The sequence below is a fragment of the Pezoporus occidentalis genome, unplaced genomic scaffold, assembly GCF_034315485.1.
Source record: "Pezoporus occidentalis ecotype Australia unplaced genomic scaffold, CSIRO_AGI_Poc_V1 ctg102, whole genome shotgun sequence".
Classification (NCBI taxonomy): Eukaryota; Metazoa; Chordata; class Aves; order Psittaciformes; family Psittacidae; genus Pezoporus; species Pezoporus occidentalis.
The window spans coordinates 887,646-914,909 of record NW_026912801.1 but is presented as its reverse complement, the minus strand read 5'-3'; the positions used below and the strand labels follow the sequence as shown (position 1 = coordinate 914,909).

Sequence of the window (27,264 nt, the reverse complement as noted above, 5' to 3'; positions counted from 1 at the left end):
GCCCCCCCAGCCCCTTGCAGGCAGCTGCATTTACCTTGTCTCTCCGGGAACCGGCCTGCCGCACCGGGACCGGGTCTTCCTGCTGCCGGCGGGGCTGGGATAGATGCAGCGTTATCAGGGCGCTCACCTCTGTCCCTCCATCCCTGTCCAACCCAGCACCAGCACTGCCCCAAGTAGCGGGGACCCTTCCCATGGATGCCCTCCATCCCGCGGATGAACATCCTGGCTGCATCCCCAGCGCATCCTACCTGAGGGCGCTGCTGGACCAGGACCGGGAGCGGGGCTGGCAGCGGCTGGTGGGGGTGGCCGTGGGGCTTGCATGGAATTGGTTCTCTTCACGCCTGCAAGGAGAGGATCTGTGTTGAGGAGGGGGTTAGAGCTGGAACTGGCCAGGGAAAGGCAGCAGAGAAGAGAGGGGTATGGCTGATGTGTTGGAGGTGGCTGCGATAACAGCTCAGCCCCAAGTGCTTTTGGGGTCAGTGCTGCAGGGAGTGGGTGCAGCCTGGGCTGGACCAGGGAGCATTTCATGAGGGGACCCCATGCTGTGCTGATCTGCCTGCAAAAGAGGGAGACACAGGAGAGCTGGAACAAGGAAGGTGGATGCATAACAAGGAGGATGCACATGGCTGCGGCCAGGCACTGGTCCGAGCTGGAGGGTGACAAACCCATGAGCATCACTGCAATGCCCATCACACCCTGTCCTCCAAACAGCAGCAGTGCCTCAGGACCACCCCCTGCACAACATCCCCCAGGGTGCATGGACATCCCAAGACAGAAACAGCACATGGGTGCACAAGTGTTACTTGCCCCAACACGAATCAAACCACCAGCTCCCCCAGGAGCTATTATCCCACTCTCCTGCCATGAATATCCCTTTCTTTCTCAGGGAATTAAAGAGGATTTGGACATTTTCCAGCCATTTTTAGCTGCATCAGCTAAATGTGCAAGCTCAGCTCCTAGATGAAAAGAGGTCTCTGGAAGTGCCTCTGCCTTTCTGGAGGCATCTGCAGAGGATGCGGGCACTGCTGAGCCCTGTCAGCCACCCGTTCCTATCACAGCCATGTACAATAGCTTGGAGCACATCAAATGTTCCTGACATGACATCCCCATCCAGGCCCCCGCCAGCAAAGCACAAGCTCCCACAGGCACATGTCTGCTCCTTCAGCAGCTCCTCAGGGGACACGTGCCCACCCCAGCAGTGACAGGGTGGCATCGCAGCATGCAAAATGCTTCTACTTTAGCGTCCCAACTCAGCTGCATTTCATCTCTGCTTAAAATTAGCCTGGTAAGCACTGAGCCCACTCCTCTCTTCACTTAGAGCTCTCACGTCATGCATGCGGCTTTTCAAATCCACGTCTTTGCATGAGCCATAAGATGCCCCCTTTGCAGGGAAAAGCACAGCAGGCTCCCTGGGACAGGGATCCCCCTGGTCCTGCCAACACTCCTGACTTCACCACCACCACCAAACTCCACAGAGCAGTGGAAAACCTTGGTACCAGCGTTCAGCACCCTCAGCATCCCTTAGTGCTGCGCGCTGGGCTGCTGGCTTGGTGCTCCCCAGCCCTCTGCTCCCGAGCACACAGCAGCACGCAGCAGAGCGGCTCTCACCAGGGCTCCTGTTGACCCCGCTCTCGGCAGCGTAGTCGCGGCTCTCCGTGTCCCCACCGGTGCTCTCGCTGCCGCACGGGCCCTGCCTGCCCTCGGCTGCCTTGCGGCCGGGCGCCGGGTAGCTCCCCCTGGCAGCCGCTGTCGCATCGCTGCCTGCAGGGAGAGGGGATGAAGGCCGCCGTGAGGCTCACGTCCCAGCCACCCACCCAGCCCCAGCCCCAGCTTGGGTGATGCCCAGCCGGGGTGTCAGGAGGAGGGTGGGTACAGCCACTGCAGCATCGCCCCCGGAGCACCATCCGGCACCTATGCAGCAGCAGGGCTCTGCACCATCAAACCTGTGCACGGTGCTTGGGAAAGGACGCAGCAAACCATGGGGAAACCATGAGGCACAGAGGAAAAAAGCCCAGAAGCATCCATCAACTGGTCCTCAGTGCACATCAAACCCCTAATGCATTACAGCTCCAGGTCCCCAGGACAGGGGACTATTCTGTTTTTGCTGATCATCTTCCATTTGTTAGCAAGACCATGGTGACAGCTGCCTTTGCCTCACTTCCATCCACCACCAGATAAATCCCAGCCACACACTCCAGGGTGCTGAGACCACTTCACAGTGATGAATTGCAACCCACAGATATGATGGGAAAGGTCTCGGCGCTCACCTGGCTTGTGCCGGAGGCTGGAGGTATAAATCTTTGCTGTGACATAAATGGGATGTTTATCCTTGCCTGGGCTCTCAGGGTCAGTGGGCACAAGGAGAAAGCAAAACGCAACAGCTTGGAGGTGGGGGAGAGGAGAGGGGTAGAGATGCTGTGATGCTGAGGAGGAGGGAGGAAGGGAACGAGCATCCACCACCAGGAGCCCCGTGGTGCACAAATAGCGATGCCATAAGTAATTTTCCAAGGGAGCTTTAGGAAAATCATGGGTCTGTCACGAGCATGCTGATGGAAGAGACCTGACAAAACCCCCCCCACCCTAACTGGTGGCTTCATAAAATCAGCCTTTTGTGGAGCAGGGAAGCTTAAGGGCACCGGCTACCATCGTGATTAAATAGTGTTAATTAAGTGGCTTCCCCAACTGCTGCTGCCTGGGAAGATGAAGATCATTGCTTGGCACAACCAGGCTGGGCTCAGCTGGAGCTCACCACCAGCACTCTGAGCTGTGGCCAAGCCTGGGTACCCCCTGCCATGGGTACCTCCAATGGGCTCACCCTGACACCAGCACCCCCCAGGTGTGTAGGGTACATCCTCGCTGCAAGCAGTGCTGCAGGATGGAGGGAGCATGGATCAGCACAAGGCTCTGCCCGCAGCCCTGCCTGCAGCCAAGCCGCAGGCAGCTGGCCCTGGGAGCCAGCCGCTAAAGCCTCCCCTGCCCCACAGCCGTCTGCCAGGGGGTATTGCTGTCACAAGTGACCCTGGCCTAAAGGAAGGGTGGGATGGAGGGGACTGCTCTGGAAGGGGTTTGTGTCCTCAGCCCCTCGCTGCCTCCTGCACACAGCCAAAGGAGGAAAGGAGGAGAGAGGAAGGTTTGCACTGCAGTCACTAAGCTATTCCCAGCCAGGAGCAGCCGGTGCTGGAGGGGGACCAGGCAATCTCATCACCTCGGCACTCTGATGCCAAACTGGAAATGAGGGCTTCCTCCGAATGAACTCCCAGCCACACAGCCTGTCTGGGAGCATCCCTACACCCGGCTCCTGCCAGTGCTGGCAGCAGTGTCTGCAGGATGCGGGTCTGGAGCATCACAAGAGGTTAGAAAGATGAGGAGCATGGCTTTGCCCTGGTAAGCAGCAGGCACTGATTGCTGCTGCCTAACACAGCCCCCTCGGTCAGCATCACTTGGATGTGCCCTTGGGGGGGCTGCAAATGCTGGAGAGAGCAAAACCCCATTGCTGCGTCCTCACCTTGCTCTGCTGCTCATGCATGGCACAAGCCTTGGCGCAGGGCACCAGCATCGAGAGCTGCAGCGGGGAGAAACCCAACGTCCCCATCTCTGCTGCTCCATCCCTGGCTAACATGGAGCCCCTTGCAAGCTTCCTAAAGTTTCCAGGGGAGGTTTCCTGAGGACTGCCATTAAATAACCACAAAACACCTTCCAATCAGCAGCAGGAAACACCACCTACGAGGCAATGCAGCTCAGCACTTTCAACCGCAGCGCTTCAGCCCAGGCGTGTGCAGTAGGTGGGGGAGCCCCAGAATAGCTCTGTCCCCAGGCGATGGGTGGCAGCAGCAAGGAGAGGTCCCGGCTGCAGCCTCCCATGGGAAACCCTGCGGGAAAACACCGCGGGGACGGCAGGGAAGGAGAAAGGGGGGTTCAGCACCGAGGCAGCGGCACAGGGGAGGCTGCGGATGCCGGTGCTTACCATCGGAGTCCTGCTCGGCTGCGGGCCTGGCGTCCGCCTGGCCTTGGGGGCACAAACAGAGCGAGAAGTGGTGAAGCTGCAGCCCGCCCGCCCCACCAGCACCAACCCGGGACCCGCTGCTGCTCTTTCCCCATCTTGCCTCTTTGATTCTTATTTCCCTAGGCTTCTGCATCACCATTCACACCCAGGCACTGTCTGAGCCCCCAGCCAGGCTCCTCATACCCACCCAGTGCTGCTTTGCTCAAGGATGTCCCTGCAAACCCGACCATCCTGACTTGAGCAGCCCAAATAAAAAGGCAGGGAGGGCAGCAGAGCCATTTCTGCACCCTGTAGAAAACAGCTCCACAGCTGCTCTGGATGCTTTTTGCTAGCGCTTGTCCTTGCTAATGATGGGAGGAGACCCAGCACCCCTGCCCCTTGCAATGAGAGTCAGCATCTGCTGCCACCTACCTCGGGTGGGCGCACGGGACGGGGGTTTCTGGTCCTGGCTGGGTGGCTCTGATGGGCTGGGTTCGCTGGGGGCTTGGGGTCCCTTGTTCTTGCTGATGGGCATCGGCTGGGGCAGCATTTGCTTGGGCAACCCCTTGAAGAACCAGGCGCCGGAGCGCTTCCATACCTGGAGGGGGAAGCAATGGGATGGAACGTGTCTCGGGGGGATGCTGCTTGCAAACAGTCTTCATTCCCTGCATCACCGGGGTCCCCCTCCAGCAGGAAACAGGGAGCAGATGCACTCCCATATCCCCCTGGCCTGCAGCCACCCTGCTAATGAATAAACTCTTCATCTTGTGCCCCCTGTAGAAGGCAAGGAGCTGATCTCTGGCCACAACGGCCTCTTCAACCCCAAGACTTTGTTTTCAAGAGAAAAATAGTGGAATTTTATACAGAAAACAAGCTCATCCCATAAGAACCAGGCTCAAGCAGCTGGGCAAGGCTTAGTGGTGCAGGGGGAGAGGCTGGAAGTCTCTGTGAGCATCCCCCAGTCTGGAGCTGGTCCCATCTCGGCGGCCTGGGGTTGGGACCATGCACAGGATGAAACCAAGGGCAGGGGCCACGGTGAAGCACCAGGGATGCTGCACTCACCTCCCGCTGCTCGGAGCAGATCTTGCAGAGCCAGATAGCGTGGGGCCGGCTGTTGGTGGTCTCCACCCCGCACTTGGTGCAGACGTTCTGCAGAGGAACCAAAGGGTTTCTGAATGCCATCGAAAGGTGCCAGCACACCAGCACCAACCCCTCGGGAGCATCAGGTTAATGAGGGCGGGTTAAGAGCAGCTCCCCCAGTCAGGGATTGCGGATGGATGTCCCCTTGTGCCGTGAGCGGTGGGATGCTGGCAACGGACCCAAAGAGCGAGGTGCCCAGTGGGGGTTATCCGTGTGGGTCCGGGGGCACAGGGAGAGCTCTCACCTTCTTGCAGTCCTCGCACACCACGCAGGCAGATCCCCGTGGGCCCAGCTGCTCCCCGCAGAGGATGCAGCGGTTCACGCCGTCCCCCAGCACGCTCCGGCGCATGTCCTCCAGCCGGGTCATGAGGCGCCTGCAGGACAGGGGACAGGGCTGGGGGGAAGGCAGCGTGCAGCCGGGATGCAGGAGGACAGGGCTGGGGGGAAGGCAGCGTGCAGCCGGGATGCAGGATCCCGCTGCCTTTGGTCCTGCTGCTCCTTTTCCTGGGGCAGCGTCCGGCGGAGCGGCTACGGGAATGCAACCAAGGGAAAAGACAAACCCCAGGGGACATGTTCAAGTATTAGAGTCCCCTATAGCTTCACATACAGCATGAGTACTCACTGCAGAGAGCAGATACCCAGCTCCCACGTGCGTAAAATCCACCTTTGCATAGGTTTGGTGTCAGTGAAACAGCTTTTTTCCCCAAATGGAAGCTTTTCCACCCAATCCCAGCAACTGCCCGTGGAGGAGCTGGGAGAGGAGATCTCGGAAGGGCTCTGGCAGGAGGACTGGATGAATCAATTCATTTTCTAAGTAAATATATTACATGCAATTTACTTGACAGAAACTCTTCGCCCTTTGAGTGAGATGCCAAAAGCCCACTGGAGAGCAGGCTATAAAAACACATCTGGCTCCTGCAAAGGGAAGGAAAAGCCCAGTTAAACAACTTCATTGCCATGGCAAAAGCAGTTTGCACAGCCGGAGCAGGAGCGAGCTGCCCGTGGAGCATCCGAGAGCTGGCGGTGCCTTGTGTGCTCAGTTAACCCAGGATCCTGGCCCTAAAAATAGCTCCAGAAGGGGAAAGTGATGCATTATTTATGGCATTCAGTGAGGAAAAGAAGGAATGAAGAACGGGAGGAGGAGGAGACCCAGGCCCACCATAGAGAGCATCAGCCCCCCTTGCCCTCGGCAGCCTGACCCATGCTCTAACGCTCCGTGCCATAGAAACCACCCGGTGTTTAAAAGACGTTTCCCCACGTGTCTGATGACAGCTTCAGATTTAGGGCAGCTCAGCTGCCAGCGCCTCCGAGTCGCTCATAAACAATATATGAGCTGCCCATAGAGCAGGTGCCGCTGCGGTTGGTCTCTAGCCAATATCCCATAGACCGCACGTGGAAAAGCAATGGTGGTGATGTACAGGGGTGCTTGATGAAGGAATAGCCGCAAGAAGGGAAAAATAAGGCACCGTGGAACGTGCAGCCTGTTACGGGTCATCAAACCCCTTGCTGGAAGCTCGCTGCAGTCAACAGGAGCATCTTGAAGCACTTCATCAGCCACCAAGTCAAGCTCTGTGATTTAGCATACGTTATCCGACCAAAGCTGTGCTCCTATTACAGCGCCTCGATTAAGCGGAAGATATCTGCCATGCTAAAACCCACTGGAGAATTCCCCATTCCTCCCTATGCAGGGGCTGATCCCCCTAAGCTCAAGGGCCGATGATGAGGAGATGCCTCCTGACAGTTCTTAACCACCCTGCAGCCCATTCCCAGTGAGGAGGCAGGAAAGCTGGGCTGGGCATCCAGCGGAGCCAGACATCAGGAGGAATCACTGTTTTCACAGCTACGGTGTCACCAGACAGCAGATGGGTGAGCTTGCAAGTTCCTTCAGTCTTCACAGCCTGAAGTTTCAGCAGCACCATGACCACGGGCTCTCTGAATAGAGCATCTCTGGTTCTCATCCTTCTGCTGAGAAATAACATCCCCAGACCATTGAAGCAAGGTGCTTCAGTGCCTTTCCACATTGGCCTTAATGGGGAAGGGATCTGCCAGCCTAACTCCCTGCCCCGGTGTTATTCCAGGGAGATGCAGCTCGCTCTTCCTGCCCTCCAGCATCTGCTCACTGCTTTGCAGGTCACAGAATCACAGGAAGGTTTGGGTTAGGAGGGACCTTGAAGCTCACAGCTGATTTCTTCCTATGGAATAAGTCAGTTCTAGAGCCCCCATCTGCCCTTGGTGCCTTCCCAAACTCTGCAGCCAATACACCCTGCTGCAAACATGGAGACCCAGAGCTACCCCATCCCACAGACACCCAGCCAGCAAGGAGCGGTATTCCAATTAAAGCCTGGAAACTGGCTGCTCCCCAAGCAGCTCTTATTTAAATGACGTGAATCATAGCACGGTAGCTCAAAGCCAACATCCCACATGCAACGCAGGGTCCCCACAAAGAGCCCCCGACAGGAAACAACGGCAGCATCCAGCTCCTGGCCTGTGCATTGCTCCCACCTCAACAGGAGACGCGCTTTGGGGGCAAAACCTTTTATTTCCCAGCACAAAGCGCATTCACAAGCCCCATATCTTCTGCAACCCCCCCACTCCCACTGCGCTGCAAGAGCTCTGCTCCAAGAGCAGCAGCTTCCAACTGGAAATCTGCAAGCCCAAACAAACTTATTATAGAAACTGGAACAAATGGCACAATCAAAGGGGGGGGGGGAGAGCTTTTGCATTTGAAGAGATTCATTTTTTAGCTGCAAATCCTTTTGCAGTCTCTCATTTAGCAGAAGCAGCTCCTTAAGAGGTTTTTTTAACCAGTGGAAGAGCTTGAGCAGTCAGTACACACACCTGTGGCACCAGGTTCAAACCAAGCACGTTTGCCTAGTTCAAACACCCATTCCAACTGGAGAAAATGGCCTTTTTTATCCCCCCAACCCATTCAAACCCACCAGGAGAGCACTGGATAAAAGGTTAGGATTTCCCTGGTGTGCAGCCTGCAGAAGAGGGCAGGACTTGGGAAAGGGGGGATTGCGCCGGGACCCATGGGCTGGGAACCTCCTGATTGACGTGAAAACTGGGAGCAAAAAGCCCAGGTTTGGTGTTGACTCCATCCAACACCACCCTACATGCGTGCCAGAGCCCCACACACGTGCTGTTGTCCCACTGCTAACCAAAGGGGAGCCCTGTTCCTGCCCAGGTAGCAGCCAGGAACCAGCTTTCTATCCTCCCAAAGGCTTTTATCTCCCCTAAATATCATTTCCCCTCCCTCATTTTTAGTGCACATAAATAGCCATCCAGTTCATCCCTCTCCCTTGCGCATCTCTAGCACTAAGCAGCATCTTTCTTACCATTACACGCACTTCAAAGTGCCCATCCCTCTGGCCTTTCTAACTTCAAAGAGCAGGATAAAACGCTTCAAATTGTTAAAACATGGAAGAAAAAAAAGCTAAATACAGCTTGGTGGAAGAGAAAGGCGAGGGCTGTGGGAGACCTCCCCTGCTATCAGATCACCTCCTGCCTGCAGCAGGAGAGGGTCTCGCAGGGATGCAGCCAGGGCTGCTGCAGGCTGAGGGACCGCTTCAGGCTGGGGTGAGTCCTAAATAGGATAGAAACCCCCAGGGCCACAGCACTGGCATTTTCCCAGCAACCTGGATTGTCCCTGATGATCTCGGGAAACAAGACTTCACAGCAGGGCAGGCACGGTTGGACTTTGTTGTGTTGAAATATTCATTGCCACTCTGCAGAAACCAATGGCTAAAGACGTGCCTAATGGCTTTCAAATAGCGTCAGGGTGGACATTTAATGCAGCAGAGAAAGAGCTGCTGCAAGGGGTGGAGAAGGGCCCGATGCAGGGCATCAAGAGCTGGGTGAGCCCCACATCTTACATGGCAAAACAGGAGCTGAAGTAAAACACAAAGGAGGTCAGGGAGTGCCTCCAGAACGAAGCACTGACTTGCCTCCGTGGGGAAATCGGGTGCCTTAAAGGGCTGAATATTAAATTAAGGCTAAGTTTAATGGTAGAAAAGAGGCACGAAAAGAAGCCAAGCTGCAGATTAAATAAAACATAATTAAAACCAGGATGAAAAATTAGAAGCAATTTTCTGCCCTGACAGGCACACGGGTAACCAAAGGTAAAAGCATCAGCTGGGCTTCTACAGCTCCACTTTCAAAGCTCGACCTCCACTGAGAGCCCTATGGAGGGAAGATGCCCAAGGAGGTCAGAGGATTCATGCATTTCAAAGTATCCCAGGCTAGCACATCGTCCCAGGGGCTTGTGCCTCCTGTGATCTGTTACAAGGGGACTCATTTCAGTCTGAGAAATAAGAGAGGAGAGGTTTTGTGAGGGGGAAACCAAAACAGAAATGCAAGCAGCTTGCGAGCTGTCTGCTGGCCATGAATGAACCTCATCTCTTCTAGAAGCTGGCATCTCAGGAGACGTTTCTGTCTGCCTCCAGCACCCCCCCTGCCCTTCCCAGCCCCTGGGTTTATTTTTGTGTTGTCTGAACACAAGGAAGAAGATACCAGCCTGTGGTCCCCAGAGAGCATCCCTGCTGCAGGCCACCGGGGTTAATGACTTAATCCCCTGGCACTCCAGCCATCTGCTCCGGCGTTATGCGTGTGTCACCCCTGCAATAGGTAGCCAAATTAAAACACAACCCTGCTTGGTAGCTGCTGCTCTTGGAGGAAAGGGGAGAGGCTGTGCCCCACAGGGAAACAGTCACAGCGTTGTCCTTTGAGAGGCAACTGGAGGGAAGGGAGCTGCTGCGGCCAGGCAGGGGCACGGCCACGTCCAGGAGCGATGTGTCGCATCAGCCCTGGGAGAACCAGCTCCGTGCCATGAGGTGCTCCTCAGAAATGGCAATTTCTGACTTTGGATGGGGTTTAAGGTATTTTCTTTGATGCCGAGAGCACGATGGAGCCTCATTAGGCAGCAGAGCAGCCTCGGTGGGTTACTGATATAGGCATAAAAGGGAGCCAATTAGTGCCTGCATATGCTCCTGTATCAGCTGGGAGGCATGGGCTCCTCATGGACCACAGCTGGAGCATCACCACCACAGCAGGAGACAGCACAGAGAGACCCCCCCACCTCAAGCAAGAGCCCAGGCCAGGCAGGGCAGGAGAAGGGAAGGGAGCGGATCCATCCCTGCTCCAAGTCCACTTTGCCTTCTGCTCCTGCTGCTAGCCGACTTTCAGCTCTTGTGCTCCTGAAGTAGCCCAAAGGATTATCCTAATCCCCAGACAGTTGTAAAGTCCTTCGTCAGCTTGCACTCTGTCACTGTTTAAGGTGATTTCAGCTCCTGTTATCCTTCTCTGCGCTACGAGACAATGACCCAGCCAAAATAAAAACACACACCAAAGTGTCCCTGTCCTACAGACCTCATCAGCATCCAGCCCACGTCTCCCGCGGGCCTCCATCCATCCCCAGCGCTAAAAATACTCTTTTGCTAGATTAATGTGAGCTGGGTTTGACACAAAGACCAATTCCACAAACATCTTCTCAACAAGCAGCATCGATTTGTTCTCACCCTGCCCTGGCTGGCGGAGGTAAGGGACTCATGGGACGGCGGATACAGGAGAAGGGACATGAGGGGGCAGGAGATGGATGGCATTAAATCAGGGGGGACTTCAAAGCATGAGGAGGTTCATTTGCAGCCAGCTGGAGACTTTGTGATTGCTCAAGTATTATACATAAAGCTCAAATGCACACAAAACCGCATCCACTCACAAGACAACTCCAAGTGTTTGCCGCATGTCCCCCCTTTGGAAGGCACGTTCGTTTCATGTAAGCTATTCCTTACATTAACCAAACGCAGGTTTTTAATGGATCTTCCCTTCTTTTATCTCTCACACTATGGAACATCCCAGAAAACCAGGCTTTCTGGGAGCACCTCCCTGACCAAGGGACACGCTCAACCCCTGCATCCTGCCGGAGGCCACCCTGGCAAACCCGGATTGCTCCCTACTATAAGGAGCTATCCCGGATAATGCCCCAGCAGCTCCTGCCCCTGTACGAGACTGATGCAGACGCCGTCCCCTGCTCCTGTAGCTGCACATCCGACAGCTCCCGTTGTGCAAGCCAACAAACACAAAGGAGCTGGCACAGCTCCGGCTTCGCCTACGCGCAGGAGGCGAATCAGCTGCGCCTGCACATCCGCCAGCCCTCCCCTGCTCTACTCCGAGCAGGCACCAAGTCCTCCACCGGCTTTTTCATGAATGAGGAGGAGAGAACCTCCTCCAGCTCGCATAACGAGGGGAGAAGGGAGAGTTCCTGCACGTCTGCAGGCAGCTGCAGCGGTGCACGATGCAGAAGCAGCTCTCTCCCCCCCCACTGCTGAAGTTGATGCAAGCATAAGCCAAAGAGCATCATCACGTTGGGGAGTGACTCTTATCTTGTAAATGGGCAAAGCTGGGAAAACGCTGGTTGTAAGCACTTTCTGGGAATGAATCACCACCATTCATAGCTGCTTTCACCTGCTTTCTACTAGAAAGCCGGGAGGGGAAAGCAGGGAATGTTGTAACGTGAAGCTGGGGTGCTGCCCTGTGCCCAGGGAGCAGCACATCCATGGGGCACACGCTGAGCCCAGGCAGTGTCAAGGCAGCATCTGCCTATGCTGTTCACAAACCAGCTCCCAGCAAAGCAATTCTAGAGACAAGTAAATAAACCCAGGACTTCAGAGGCCGTGGGTGCAGCTGGAGCATCCCGGGACTGCATCGCAAACACACAACGTTGAAGTGTTACCAAGCAGCTGGGGTGATGGATGAAAGCTTTCTGAGTGCAGGCAGGTTATAGAATCCCAGCCTGGGTTGGGTTGAAGGGACCTTAAAGCCCCTCCAGCTCCAACCCCTGCCACGGGCAGGGACCCCTTCCACTGGAGCAGCTTGCTCCCAACCCCTGTGTCCAACCTGGCCTTGAGCACTGCCAGGGATGGGGCAGCCGCAGCTTCTCTGGGCACCCTGTGCCAGCGCCTCAGCACCCTCACAGGGAAGAGCTTCTGCCTCAGAGCTCATCTCAGTCTCCCCTCTGACAGGTTAAAGCCCGGTCCTTTCACCAAGCAGCTGCCCTGCAGAGCGATGCTCCTGTTGGCTGGGGGAAGCCATCCCCGAGCTAAGAGAGGCTTTGACACTCTCTGAGGCAGCAGAGAGCTCGGTGCCTGCCTGGACCCGAGCATTTTCTCTGCAAGGAAAAAACTCAGCAGTCAATGCTTAAGCTCAGCAAGAATAAAACGCTGTTCAGTAATGAAGAGAGGCGTGATGCCTGACAAACGGGATTACCGTGATCCCCTCCGGAAGCCATCCCCAGCACAGCAAGCCAATACCTGATTATCAGCATTGCTTCACCCGGCACCTTTGCCCAAGCGGGGTAGAGATGCAGTAAAAGCAAACACGGGCACTACTTGCCCTCTGCTCTATGCTGGGTGCATCCAGCACCATGGATGCCCCCAGCACCCACCGCTGATATTGGGTGATTCGCTATGGATGCGGCTGGGGCAGCACCAGCACCCCTGGTCCCAACACATGGCCAGCCCTGAGGCATCACTCAGACGTATTCAGCTTTGCATTCAGCCTGTTTCTGGGTGGCAGGAGGGGTTAACCACAGAGACATGTGGCTGGGAGAGGGCAATGGATCCATCAGTGCTCCCAAATCAAGACAAAACACATTTTGGTGAGCTCTGGCTTCACCCACACTCACAGGTGCTCGGGCTCAGAACTGGACAAACAGCTCCTCAAAAGGAGATGCGATTAATGATCCCTTCTGGACCAAACAGAAATGGATGAGTTCCTGGTCCAGAGCACGGCAGCACACGGAGCAGCTCCTTCCCCTGTTTACAGGTTCCTCCTGGCCGAGGACCAATGCCAGCTCCAAAAGATCCCTTGCAGGAGAAACACTGCAGTGCAGTAGCTGCTGGCCAGGAAAGCAGCCAAGTGATTGTCTCCCCCACCAGCACCAGCACCAGCACCGCTCGTGGTCCTTCCCATCCCGCCGGCACCACGGTGCCGCCGTGGCCTTACCCGATGCGCTCCTGCTCCATCTCCTCCATCTTCTCGGCCCGGGCGATGACTCGGTTGATGATCTCCTTCTCCTCATCCGTCAGCTCCACGCTCTTGCGCTGCCGGTCGGGTTGGCCGCCCCGCGCGGTCCAGCCAGCGGGGACCCTGCAGAGAGAGGGGGAAGCATCATACATGTGCACACACACGTGTAGGCGGGCGATAGCCAGGCACTGATTCCCAAGCACTACATCCCCATCCTCTAAGCTTTCATCTAGCAAATAGCCCCATCCATGATGGGAGCTCTTATTTCCATTCTGAGATGGGTTTCATATGGAAACACTCATTTCCTATGGAAAAACAAACTTCCCTCGCAAAAATATCCTTGTTTCCGCATTAAGCATCAACTGACACAGTTAAGTTGGCCCCCTGCTCCCAGCAGGTTTGCCAGCGCGCTGCCAGGGTGATGGCCACAGGAATGGCTCTTGGTTTGGGTACATTTTGTCAAACACGGGAGTTTGCCCTCTCCTGACATCATCCCAAAGATCCTTTAGCAGAGCGAGTGCAGCCGGGGTGTCAGGCAGCTTTAACCTGGGGGCACGGGACCGTCTGCCACTCAGCCTGGCAAATTAGCAAGTGGCAGAGGGGAAACGCTAACCAAGGCTGCAAAAGCAAACACCTCTCCTCCCCTCATCTTTCTGCTCCTCGGAAGACCTTCCCTGGCTGTTTTCCCCCTGGGCTGAGCAGACCGGCACAGTCTCAAGCCTTAGATTCATTAAAACCCTGTGCAACGCTTCCCCACATTAATTGCTTTTTCCTTGCATCCAGAGCAAGGTTTTTCCTCTTCTCTCAACACCATCAGAGCAGCAGGTAAAGAGCAATAGGACAAATAAAGCAAGCGAGATACTTACTGCTCCTTCTCGCTGCTGGGAGGCACGGGGGAAAAGAGGGAACAAGGGTTAGGTGAGAGAAGGGATGAGGACAGCGCTCCCCACCTCAGGGTGATGATGCCCATCAGCACGTCCCTCCCCATGGATCCCTGCTGCTCCGTCAAAGCAATGTGAAGCAGTGAGATCCAAACACGAGTATCTCCCAGCCCCTGTACTGCCCAGGCACCCAAAACCAGCACCCACCCATAGGGGACAAGGGTCTGCTGCAGCGGGATGCAGCATCACCCTGCATGGTGGCCCCATTGGAGGGCATGAGGACAGACAAACAGGGTTCCTCAGAGGCACTGGGGTGCTGCATGCCCGTGGATCTGTCCCCACCACCTTTCACTGTGGCTTAGGAGGCAACATGGCAAAATGTCCCCATCCAATGAATGCAAACCCAATTCCCAATATTCCCAGAGGAAGAACAAGGTGGGCGCACCCCCAACACATCCCACCCCTGGGGACTCCCCTTCCTCCCTCCCTCCTGCCCCAGCAGCATCCCGCAGCGCCCAGTCCCTCCTCTTACCTGGCCCTGAGAGACATGGTCCTGTCGCTGGGGCACATCCACCGGTCAGAGCTGCCTCCCACCACCGCGTCGGTCATCGCCGGCTGCCGCGGGGATGCAGGAGCACCGGTGCCGCACCGCGGGGCTCAGACACCAGCGATGCCGATGGAGGTGTCCTGCTGCTGCCAGGCAGGCTGGAGTGGGGGGGACAGAACCAAACCAAAACCCATCAAATCACACCGGGCTTTGGCATTGAGGAGCAGGGGGAGGAACAGGAATGTCGCTACAGTCACTGTCTGGATGCTGTGCACGGGATGCAGGAGCCTACAGGCAGAGCCCTCCCAAGAGGGCGATGCAGTCGCACTCCATGTGGATGTAATTAATGAGATACCCGACCTCACATTAATTACGAGGCTTCAGAGCTGGGGGGGAAGAGGCTGCTTCTGTTTAATAAGAAAACCTACGAAGTAGAAAACTTTCTCCCCCAAAACCACATCCCCCTCGGGACCAAAACTCCTCTTTTTCAGCTTTGCAAAATGAAGCTGGGAGAGGAGCTGAAGGAGGATGTGGCAACCATCGTGTGATAACAGGACCCGAACGTGGCATTCTACTTATCTCCAAAAGACTCATCACGAGAGGGACCTCTTCAAACCCTTCTCCTTTCAGCAAAACTGACAGCTTTTGTTAAACCCCACATTTATTCAGTTTATTCCCATTTTCTGGGGGTGTTTTACCCCTCCACCCACCACGTGGGGATGGGGAATGGATGGCAAAGCCCAAGTGGATGCTGACCAGCATCACCCATGGCACAGGGATAGATCCATGTGTCCCACCATCTCAGGGATAACCAGTGCTTTTCCAGTGGTGAACACTGCACGCAGAGCAGTTCCCCAGCCAAGGGGAGGACAAGGTCCCTCCCAGTGCACAGCCCATGGGGTACCAGGGGATGCTGCCGTCACATTGCAGGCCATTGCTACACCTGGACCACCTTGGGATGGTCCCCAAGAGCAGAGGGCGCATCTTGTGGGTCTATGGACAGCATCACCCATGAGACATCACTTGCAAAGGGAAAAGCTCCGGCTGAGCCTCCCTTTAAGGTGGAAATAAGAGAGAAAAGGCAGCCCCTCCATGGAGGGCTTGGCTTTGCTGCAGTGCTGACTAGAGCACAAGGCACCGAGGAGGACACAAACCACCCCTCTCTTAGGGCCTCCTGATGATGGGGGATGTTCCTACAAGCTCAGCTGCTTCCCACCTGCAGGTTTCCCCCTTCCCATCACCTCCACAGAGCCGGGATGGGATTCCTGCTGGGATCCCCCTGCTGCAGCAGCCTCACGCCTGCATTGCTCGCAGCACCTGCATTTGAATTGCTTCCTCCTGCCTGCAGCAGAGCTGAAGCAAGCCCACAAACCCCTCTGCAGAGCCCAGGGGCCATTCATCCTCCCAAGCTTGCTGCCCTGGGAAGATGCTGCCCCAGATTCCCCCCTGGCTCAGCCGCCCATGTCCCAGCACCAAAGCAGCATCCCAGAGCTGCCAGCAGGTCCCAGCAGGACCAGAGCACAGCCCAAAGGCAGGCAATGCACCTTCCCAGGGCACAAAGCGACTGCAGCTCCCAGCAAAACTCCAACAGCGGCACTGGGGAGGTTGCCCCGAGGAGGAGGTGTTACATGGGCTCTTGCAAAGCTGCCCCACTGAAATCCCAAACACCAAGGCAGGGAATAACGCGTAACTTTCCCACAAAGGGGAAAGGTATAACTCCCAGCCTCCCCTTCCTGCTCCACAATGGTGCAGGGTTTCTCCATCACTCCCTGAAGAGACAGCAGAGATCTAAAGCTCACCTTTGCTTCACTGATAGCTTCCAAAAATACACAAAAAAAAGGAATAGAAGTGAAGCACGTGGGGTGACCGGTGCTCTGCTGGTCTCATCCCACCACTATTCCTGTGCCAAACCAGGAGGCTCCAAGGGACAAGATCAGTTAAATAAGCAAATTGTTCATTTCAGCCCCCACCACCACCTCCCCAACCTGCCCTGCAGCAGCAAACCCCTGTTGGGTACCACCAGGAGCTGAGGGGTCCCATGGGGCTGGACACAGATTTAACGGGGTGCACCGGGGTGAAGGGCAGCGCCGCCAGCATCCATCTATGGGGAGGTTGAAGGTGGATAAAGCACTTGCCCAAGGTCACGTGGAGCAGGATGCAAGGAATAGGGGAACATCCCTGGTTTTCCTAGCAGAAAGGGGAGAGCCATCTCCGGCAGCGGGCAGGAAAACTCCTTCCCCAGCTAGAACTTTCTGCTTGTAACGGAGAGGCTGCGGGTGTTTCGCTTTGCTGCACATGGAGGAGAGCCCGGGGATGCTTCCTGGAGGAATACACAAGCCTTTCCCTCCGCCTATAAATAATAGATTCTGAAGCTCTACTTTGCATTACTTCCAGCAACTACTCCTGCTTGTCCTAATGCTTCCTTCTGCGTTTTTAGTGCACCGTAAAGAACAAACTAACAGCTTACGGTGGCTTTCCCCCCCCGCCTCCCTTGCTCGCAGACAAAAGGCTGTGGCAATCCAAGCTGTGATCGATGGGATGCAGCAGCGTTTCGTTAACGCAATGAAAACACCCCATCCTAGAAGGAGACCTGCACCTTCCAGGGTTGGGCTGTCCCCAGAGGGTCCTAGGACCTGCTCCCCCCCACCAAGGTCTGCCATCAGCAGGGATGTGAGGAGCCCTCTCATTCCCGATTCCCAGCGGAGGTTGGGAGGAGTGAGGCGGCAGAGCCAGGAATAGAAGCAGGATCTTAATTTCTGGCCTTAAGGAAGAGGCACATGACTCTAATCACACTGCTCCATTACTTCTGTATGACGGAGCCCATGAGTTTGATCATGCCTTAATAAAAAGGGGTTGAACACCTCCCATGAATCTCTGCCTCTCACTGAGCCACAGGTCATCCCGCTTGCTCCGAGCCAAGAGGTGCCGATTCACGGGCTCATCCCAGCACCCAAAATCCAGCAGACGCAGCATCATCAACCAGCACATCCCAGCCGCCCTGGGTGGGCACGGAAAAGCAGCGGGAGCCCCATGGCACGAGCCCGTCCTGCCCCATGGGCACCAGGAGGAACACGGGGCTGCTGGTACCCTAGGCAAGACCTGAAGCCACTCATAGTGTCCTCACCAGCCGGGCATCTGCAAAGAGCCTGCCCAAACGCACTGGTTTAACCATGTGGAAATAACACAGCGGGGTAGGAACCAGAACACTCCTCGTTGTGAAGCCTCCCAGTGCAACCATCAGGTTTGGATGGTGAGCTCAACACCTCGCACTTGGTGCCTGCAGAGATCGTCTCCACCAGCAAAGACACTGACACAGGCAACCTATTTCCCCAGCCTTCTCAGCTCTGCAATGCAGCTTTCTTAAATATTGAATAAGTCTGCTGCTCCACACCACCTGCCAGTGCCAATGATGAGGTAATTTGTGCATTGACAAAGCCTAATGCCATTAATCCGGTTCGAAAGCGCAGGTTTAGAGCCCGTCCATTCAGGGGGCCCAAACCCGCTCGCGAGGCAGGGCATTGCCGACAGCTTGGTATCCAACACCGGCAGGCAGCCCCCAAGCAAGCAACCCAAACTGCTGCTCGGGTGCCAAGGGGAGCAGCGTCAGCACCAAACAAGAGGTTTGGAACTCGAATGGATCCAAACGCTACCCTCTGTGAGGCTGATGGGGTTCGCATGCCAGCTCTGATGCACAGGAGCTGGTTTATGCACCCCAGCTGAACGGGGAGGGAAAAGCAGGCTATGAGCATGCGGTTGCTTATGGGGCAGAAGGGGGGGGGTATTTTAGGGTGACCCAGTGGGAACCCCCCAGCAGATGCAGAGGCCGGGGTGCACCAGGAGCCTTGGGATGGGAGCGGTGCCCCCCGCCACCCAGCACAGGCATCCCCAAACATCCTTCCTAGCTGGAGCTCTTTCCCATTCACCACCATCTCACAGGTCCGTCAGGGTCTGATCCTGCCCTCCCCAATGCCCCAGCACCAGGGCTGGTGCCTGGCACCCCAAAGAGCCATGCAAAGCATAGGGGACCCCAGGTCCTCACCGGAGACCTGGTACGGACACCTTGCACCGTGCCTGGCTCTGCCCTGAGCATCTCTCAATGCCTGGGCTCTTCCTTTGCCAGGAAAAACACAGGAGCCACACACACCTCATAGCATTCCCTATGGAGCGGGTGCCTGGCTATAGGGGCCACAGAAAGCTGCCTGAGCAGACAGCACATTGCTCAGCCCCCTCCAGGGTCAGGCAGGATTTGATACGAATGGATTTAAATGCAGAGGAAGGGGGAAAAAAAGGTGTGAACAGCCCCAAAAGAGGGAATGCTGCAAAGTAATCGGCAGAGCAGAGGGGCAGCCCAGCCCCATGCACCAGAATTCCCTCAGGTAACCAGCATCCACACTTTGCCTCATCCCCCAGGGAAGCTGGTTTAGAAAGTTCAGGTGGAATTGGGGAAGCTCCTTTACAGGTGTTGCTTCAGGAACAGAAAACGCATTTGAGGCTTTATAAGAGAGCAAGAGGAGAGGCAGACCCCAGCAAACACGGGTAAGGGGGGAACTGAAGCTGCTTGGCCTGGATCCCACAAGGAATACCTGGACAGGTATGGGACTAGGGCACAGGACAGCAGGACAGTCACCCTATGGCAGGTAAAGCACCCCATGGCCCTCAGCCATGGCAGTACATTTCCCATGCTTCCATAAGGATCCATGAGTCCCAACCACATGGTGAAAGACGGCATAAAGTGGGATCAGATCCCAGGGAATGGAGCCCTCCGGCTGCACTGCGGCAAAGCAAAGGCTGGGGTCCTGGAAATCCAGCCTTTGGGAAAGAGCCAGCAGCAGAGGGCTGCAGACCTGGGGTCACCGTGTCCTTCAGCCCCATACCAGAGCCTCGCAGGGAGCAGAGGCCCCACAGCTTGGCACCAGTTGGTTAATGGAGGCTAAACATGACCCTGCAGGTAAATGACGGTGATGGCCACAGGCCATAGGTGAGGGTGATCCACAGGCAAGAAATGCAAAGCAACACAAGTCCTGGCCATCATCCTGGTCCTGATCCCGCGGCCACCCATCCCCACGGCACACCAGGATGGGACCACCAGGACCTGGCATGCTGCTTGCTGGCACAGTGCATTCACCCACACTGGAGCCCACAGGGATGCTCCTGCCTCCGCTATCCTCCAGCTAAATCCAGCAACAGAGCTGGGAGCATTCCCAAATGCCAACGCCTTCGGTTTGGCCAATGCCTCCGCTGCCTTTAAATTCACATAAGGTGCTGAGAGAAGCCTTTTTTCGTTCCCTCCCCCTTAATTCCCGGCTCCCTGTCATCCTCCAGACAAAGCTCCATCCCAAGGCAGCTGAGCAGGAGCGCACAGTCAGTTTTATTTAAGCAGCACGTTGATGTTTCCTCCAGCAGCTCCTTCCCAAACCAAACACTGTTATGATGCTGTCAGGAGGATTTACTCCAGCTGTTTAATTGTGGGAAAGACAATGGTGGAGGGGGAAACATCACTTTGGGGTTTATGGGACTTACCTGGGGCTGGGGGTCCCCATCCGGGTGATGCCCAAGTGCACCCCAGTGCTGTGAAACGCGGTGATGGTGCTGCCATCGCTCCTCTCGCCGCGGCAGAGCTGCTCCAAAGGCTGCTTAGCAACAGATCCCTACACGGCTCCGGCACAACGCCCTCCACTCGGGCACTGCCAGGAATGGGGCGCGTGGCAGGAGCCGCCGGGATGCAGCAGCCCCATCAGGCACAGGGACCCCCGCACGATGGGAGCAGCAGCAGCAGGGGTTAAGCTCGGTGATGGGAGAAGGCTGGGAAGCAGCTGCCAGCCTGAAGAGGCAAAGCGTGCTCAGAGGTGGCAGCTCCTGCTCGCTGCAGGGTCAGTTCCCAAAGGCAGTGACAGTGCCTGTAGGATGCCCCAGGCAGTGGTTGAGGACCACGGCATCGTACAAGAGCACGTGTGCTGTCCCCAGACCACGGGTAAAGGGTGCCCAGTGCTGCAAGCCTGCCCTCACTGGGGGTAACAGGGGTGGCCAACCAAGGCCAGGCACCCAAGCCAGGTCTGAGCAGAGGATGTGCTCCCAGCACGGCATCCTGAGAGCCAGGAGGAGCCCAGCCACCATCGGAGAGGAGCATGCAGCCACCCCAGCACAGCATCTGCACCACCCTGGGTGATGCTGGGCTCCCAGCTTCCAGGTAAAGGCAGCTCCTTTCCCTCCCCACCTGCTTTCACACAGACCTGTCCCCCCATCACCAACATATCAGCCCCAAACAGGAAAGCCCGTACCCACCTCCTGGGGCTGGAGGGGAGTGGTGCTGCTCGGATACATGCAGGTACAGACAGGGATGGAGCCAGAGCATCTCCCAGCGCTATAAACCATCACGGTCATTAGTCCCAGCCTCCAGCTTAACGGGGATGGGGGAATGAATCAGGCTGCCCCTGGGGGCACTGCTCCCTGCCCAGCCCTCAGTGCTCGGCTGGGACATCCGGAGTGATTCATTACCTATCAGCGCTAATTGGCAATGACTGCAGTGACACCCGCACTTGGCTGCAGGCGGCAGGAGCCGGCAGAGGGGCACCGCTGTCAGCACAACCCTCAGCGCCTGCAGCAGACACAGATCATCTCCATCCCATAGACGGGGTCCCATAGAAAGTCCCTCGAAACTTAAGCACCAAAAGAGACTCGGGAGCTGTGAGTGTCCTTACTCCTCTTGGCAGTTCTCCTCCCCTTGTCCTTTCCCAATCCGGGGAACGTTTAACACCAGCACGCACACAGAGGCACCGCGGAGTCCCGCAACAGGCTCCCGGGTTTCACCCTCGCTGCAAAGGGTTGTCCGCACAAACCCCATGCTTTTTCCGTGTTCAACGTGCTTTTTTGGCTCTCCCCAGTGCAAAAGCAGGACTGGCAAGGAGGAGAAAGCAGCCCAGCCGGCTGGAGCCAGCACCAAACAGGGGATGCTCTTTGCACCCCGGTGGGTTGCTCTTAACGGGTCTGATGCAGAGGGGCTTCATTGGAAGCTCATCCCGCAGGACCAGGCACACAGGCGATGGCAAACGGCTCCCACCGCATCGCCCGGTACGGCAGAGCCCTGCGGGGCTGCTGCGGAGCAGCATCACGGACCGGAATCACCCACCAATGCTGCTCTGCTGGGGGATGCCCAGCAAAGAGCCCACAGGATGCTACAGCAACCCCCAGTTCAGCAATGGGGCTCCGACCCCTGGCTCCGTGTACCCCATGTGGCTGATCCCCATGGAAGGGCTGCACACGGATCTCCTGAGTCAGCCCCTACAGCAGAAGCAGGCAGCTCGCTAAATCCCTACCAGATGAATGATGCATCATCAAATAAAGCCCAGTATCACAACATTAACAATATTTATTTTCAGGCTAAGCTGCAGCCTGGGCTTTTGATACCAGTAATTAAAGCAAATGGTTCATCTGTTATCATCTTTGCATCCCTGGAGCCAACTGTCCGTGATTTGAAGCCCTGTATTATCTTTTCTTTATTGCAGCCTCCAGGGAAGGGGAGGATCAGACTGATCCAGACACACTTTCTAGATCCCAGGAGTGGTGGAACATGGTCCAAGCCCAAAACAGAGCCACATTCAGGCAGCCACCTCACTCAAAGCCTTTTAGCAGCGAGATGAAGAGCGTTAATGCTCAAAGACAAATTGCTGCTCCACTTTATACCTGAAACCAGAATGAACAGAAAGACACCAGCAAGAGATAACCGGGTCCCCTCCCTGAAGCAACCTGTCAGCAGTGAGCAGCCTCAGCCTATTTTCCAAGGTGGCTGGGTTTCCCTCTGGGAGGTTTCAGGCTACGATTCCAAGTAGGTTTTAATGCTGTTTGCATCACTTTGTCCACCCTGGGAAAGGAGCAGAGAAGGCACCTGCTAAAGGCCCTGAGCGGGGTGGTGATGCTCTCTTAGAGTCCAAACAGGGAGGAGAAAACCCAACGTGCCCTCACAGCTCGGGCCGGGGTGGTCTCCGCATCCCATCCCTGCAAGGTACCGAGGGAAGGGGCTCAGCTCCCAGCACTGCCCACACTCCAGCGACAAGGACAAGAGCATCAGGGGCTTAAACCCCCAAACGTCCAACACGCTCTGAAGTCGCCCGCACACAGCGAAGTCCAAAAGCAGCGACCACATCCTCCCTCCGCCTGCAAGGACGCGCCCGAAGGGGCGATGCCAGCCCCAGACCCGAGCTGCAGCACCCGCGGCCGTGGGGAGCTCACACAGGCTCCCCGATAACTGCCTCTGCCCGAGCATCCCCGCATCCCCGGCTCCATCTCCGACCCCCTCCTGCTCCCCCTTTACCTGGGCCGGGGTCCCGCCGGGCTCTGCCCGGGTGCAGCGCGGCTCCGCCGGCAGCACTGCGGAGCGGAGCGGGAGCGGGAGCGGCGCGGGGAGAGGAGGGGAGGGAACACGGCCGGGGCGGCCCCGCTCCGTGCCCGCCCCGGGAGCAGCCCCTTTGCGAGGCGGGGGGACCCCCCCCGGCTCCTGCAGCGAGCTGCGGGGGGGGCAGCGCCTCTCGCTTATCCACCATCCATCCATCCATCCATCCATCCACCCTCCATCCATCCATCCATCCATCCATCCATCCATGCCTCCCGTTCTCCCTCCTCCCCACCCTGTTCCATCCCTCCCCATCCTCGGGCATCTCCCCAGCCCTGCATTCCCCCCCCCCATCTCTCCTCTACATCGGGGCTCGAAGCGGGGCCGGTCCATCCCCTTGCACTGCCTGCGGCACAAGCCAAGAGCCCAGCCGGGCTCCCACCGCTGGGCTCTGGGGACCCGCACTCGGGTTTAAGCAGCACACGGGACCCCCACAACCTGGCAACCCTTGCCCAGATTAAGTCTAGACCAGCCTGAGCCCCACACTCAACAGGGAGCGCGCTGGCCAAGCTCTACGGTGACTTTAGCGCTGCTCAGCCCTCCAGGAGCACACTGATCCTGCCTGCAGGATGGTTACTGCAGGAACAGGGAAAACAGGCGATTGGGACCCAGTCCCCGAGCCGAAGCACCCATGGCTTCCTAACCCCAAAGGGGCAGCAGCCTGAACCCACCCCGGGCACCACCTTGCACTTCCCAGCCAGGGGGCTCTGAGCTCCAGCAGCCTCATTTTACCTGCTCTTGGTATTCCAGTGGGGAATCACAGCACCCTCGGGCTTCCACAGCTTTCCAGAAGCTCTCGTGCCAGTTGCTCCCACATAAGAGCCACAGAGTGGGTTGGGCTTGAAAGGACCTTAAAGCTCCTCCAGCTCTGACCCCCTGCCACGGGCAGGACACCTTCCACTACAGCAGTTTGCTCCAAGCCCCATCTCTCACCAGGTGAAGCAAGGTGAGAAGAATGGGATGGAGCTGGCCTGACGCCTCAGCAGGAGCAGCTGAGTTAATAAAGTGAACAGAAGTTGATAAAGGATGGTGCAAGGTGATGCTGAGGGCGGTGAGATGTGATCTGAACTGCTCTGCAAGCAGGAGACCACCAAGCTTTGAGCAACACTCAGCCACCACAATGATGTGATGCCTGAGGAGGGGGGGGGGGGATCAAAGCTTCTCATTCCTACAGCTGAATGTCCCCACTTTGACAGAAACGCTTTTTAACCAGCTGCAAGTAAACCCTTCATGAAAATCCTGCTGGGTTTTTTTTGGATTTAAGAAGAAATCCCTGAGGAGACAGAAATCCCTGAAGAATGGAGCATGTTCCTGCCTTCAGCAAGGAAAACATCCCACTGCTGCAGCTTGAATGTTGACTGGCATTCCTCCGGATGCCTGATGGGCATCTTCTCCTCTTCCAGGCCCACCTATGTGTTTTTGCTTAGTGTAAGAATGCCTTGCTTATGCAAAGTAGCTGCAGAGACAAGCACAGTCCTTTCCAGCTGGAATCTTGACACCTTCCTTGGAGATTCACAACAAGAGGCAGGAATCTGAAACGCAGATCTAAAACTTGCTTCCCAGAATGGTTAAAAAGCAACCCCTGCAGTTCCCTGTGCTGGGTACCCGGCCCTTCCCCTCTGCCCTCTTTTAACCCATCATCTGAGAGAAAAGAGCTGGTTTGATTCTTGTGGAATTACAAACACACGTTGGCAGTCTGGCATCTCCTGCAGCAGATCAAAGCAAGGGAGGCTCAGTTATTTATTTCCTCCCAGGTTTATTTTTACATTCACCAGCCCTCTAATTCTCAAGGATTTCTTACATTTCCCCTTGCGATCAGGCTCGGCACGCAGCAAAATGCTCAGTTCAACCCCAAAGCCATCCTGCCCGGAGGCTCGGACAGAGCCTGGCCCATTCCCATTGATTTCTGTAGGAACAAATGAGGAATAAACCCAAGTTTGTCACTGCAGACAGCCCCAGGCATTAAATCAGCACCACAACCAGACCTGGAGGCAGCAGAGGCAGGTTCTGCTTCATCTGCAGGCATCTCCCATCCCTGGCATCAGTCAGGGCTGGGGATGGAGATAGGGATGGAGCAGGGTGCTGGAAACGGCAGCTGAAAGCATCAAAACCACGGCACGTGCCGTGCTGCTGACTCAGCTCTTGCCACCCTTGCTCCGATGCTCCCGGAGGAAACTTCTCCCTCTGTTTTATAGCTCAATTAGTCGCATCTAATTGAAGTGCTGGACAGGAGATTGGGAGCAATGAGCCAGCGCCGGGCCGGGGTTGTTCCTCTGATGCCTGCAAAGCGGGGGCAGTCCAATGGAACCTGAGCTTTATAAAATGCTTTGCCTTCAATGTCTTTAATTAGGAGTGTTCCAGTGGAAATCTATAAACTCCTGGAGCCTGAGCACACCAAAGCTCTGGATAACAGAGCTGCCAGCGGCCCTGATACAGGGGAAGGTAAACCAGGAGCACACCAAGCCCTCCCCTCGCAGCCACAGCTCCAAGCAGTTGTATGAGTTGAATTAAAATGGTTGATGGCAGCTCAGGCCCCAAAAAGAGCATTTTTTGCTTCTATAAATCACTAAAAGCTGCTTCCCCCCCTCCCAAGCCCAACTGGCCACAGATCCCAAAGGATGCTCCAAGGAGCTCCAGGGATGTGACAGAAGGAAACATGCACCAGCACAACTCCTGCCTGCTCACCCTCATGTGCTCTCCATTCATCGCTCAACCCAAGTGCTTTAGGGATGACTTAGTGTTGGCGACGTGGGAGAGATGGGAAAGCTCCCACTGCCCATAACCAGCTCCTCACTGGTAAAATCAGCTTTGGGGAAAGAGGTGGAAGTGAAAAGAGGGACAGGAGGATGGAGAAGGGGGTGATGGGCACCAAGCTGAGCTCCCTGAGCAGCAGGACAAGCCCTGGTAGCTGAAACCAGGGGGGGTGTGCTCAGAGCTTTGGGCACCACAGAGTCTGCACCTCCTTTTGCAAGAGGAGGAAACACCAGGATGGGAGAAAACCACCACCACCACCCCCCCCAGCCTTGGGACCTGGGTGGGATGCAGTTGGATTCACACTATTTAATGAACACCTTGTCCCCCCCCAGCCCACCCTCTGTCCGGCTCAGGAAATGCCAAGCAAGGCACAAGCTGGAGAAGAATTCCTCGATTAATCCCCTCCATTAAATGCTGGAATAATAATGACTCAATAAAGCCATTAAAAAGGAGAGCCCTTTCCATAGTGTCAGTCCTCGCCAGCCCCATCCTGGTCCCATCCCTGTCAGAGGGGACTTCAGCATCCCACCCCCTCCCCACCCCACTTCCCACCTCACCCCCTCCCCATCACATCCTGAGGCACCCCCAGCGACCCCAAATCCCTCCCCAGCACCCCCATCTCCCCTCCCCACATCCCCCATGGTGGCACAGACAGGACCAGGCTCCCCAGCCCAGCCCCAGGGTTCGGCCCTTGGTCCCAGCAGTGCTGCACAGCCCCAAGCTCAGCAGGCCCAGCTCAATCATGTAGGCAGCTCATTACACTCTTTTAATAAGATATGTGCTAGTTTTACATTCATTTCTCGTTTCTGATAACATTCTGTCCTATATAACTGCACTATTATCCTTGGCGAGGTGAGGGGAAGAATATATCTCCTAAAAGACTGCCTGCATTAATTTTTCAGTGAGTGCCATAAAAAGATTCAATCTCCAGCTCCTCTTTTGTTAATGGGATTAGTGTCACTTATTTACTGATCTAATTAATTGGCATGTCTTCCCCTCAGCTGAATACAGGGCTTCAGAAACCCACGGGTTTGGGCTGAGAACAACCAGGCTTCCTTTCGCTTGAGAGGCTGCAAAGAGCATGCACCTGTAAGCTTGAAATGATTGAAATTATTCCCAATGGGGCGCATTAAAAAGAGGGGAGGAAGGGGTTTTGTTTCCCCTTCCACCCCTGAATGAGGAGCATTGGCTGTACTACACCCTAACTAATATGTATTCAATCACACCAGTTGTCACTGCTGGTGGCACCCTCCAGCACCGGGAAGGACCCGCTCCATTCAGGAAGGAGCTGCCTGCATCCCACCGCTGCATCCCTGTGTGCCAGCATCCCCTCCAAACAACGGGGTTTATTCATTCATCCATCTCTCACTGTCCTGAAGCCCAGGGCAATGATGCTCAGGGTGTCCATGGAAGGATCCTGAGCCCCATCCCCAGGGGCTGGGGGACCGGCACCCCCCCAGCACCTCTTCCATTGCTTTATATAGGTCACCCTGTGCTCAGCAGCCTCGCTTGCGGCGGGGGAGGTTGGACTTCACACTCTTGCTCTCCGAGC

General features: G+C 56.2%; 1 protein-coding gene across 5 annotated transcripts in view; it reads right to left on the bottom strand.

Annotated features, from left to right (window-relative positions):
• The window catches only part of RPH3A (rabphilin 3A), a 29,340-nt gene extending 6,444 nt beyond the window's left edge, over positions 1-22,896 (bottom strand). Inside the window, exons 1-11 of one of the 5 annotated variants that reach the window (XM_062615054.1) lie at positions 22,881-22,896; positions 14,558-14,640; positions 14,011-14,025; positions 13,124-13,267; positions 5,367-5,496; positions 5,045-5,131; positions 4,415-4,580; positions 3,965-4,006; positions 1,609-1,761; positions 249-341; positions 35-94 (exon numbers count right to left, since the gene is read on the bottom strand). In XM_062615054.1, coding sequence (XP_062471038.1) covers positions 35-94; positions 249-341; positions 1,609-1,761; positions 3,965-4,006; positions 4,415-4,580; positions 5,045-5,131; positions 5,367-5,496; positions 13,124-13,267; positions 14,011-14,025; positions 14,558-14,634 — 967 coding nt within the window. In that variant the 5' untranslated portion in view covers positions 14,635-14,640; positions 22,881-22,896. Of the gene's footprint in view, positions 1-34; positions 95-248; positions 342-1,608; positions 1,762-3,964; positions 4,007-4,414; positions 4,581-5,044; positions 5,132-5,366; positions 5,497-13,123; positions 13,268-14,010; positions 14,026-14,557; positions 14,671-22,880 lie in introns of those variants that run through there. The other 4 variants (XM_062615072.1, XM_062615044.1, XM_062615064.1 and 1 more) reach the window with 4 other exon arrangements.
• Positions 22,897-27,264: the final 4,368 nt, after the last annotated feature.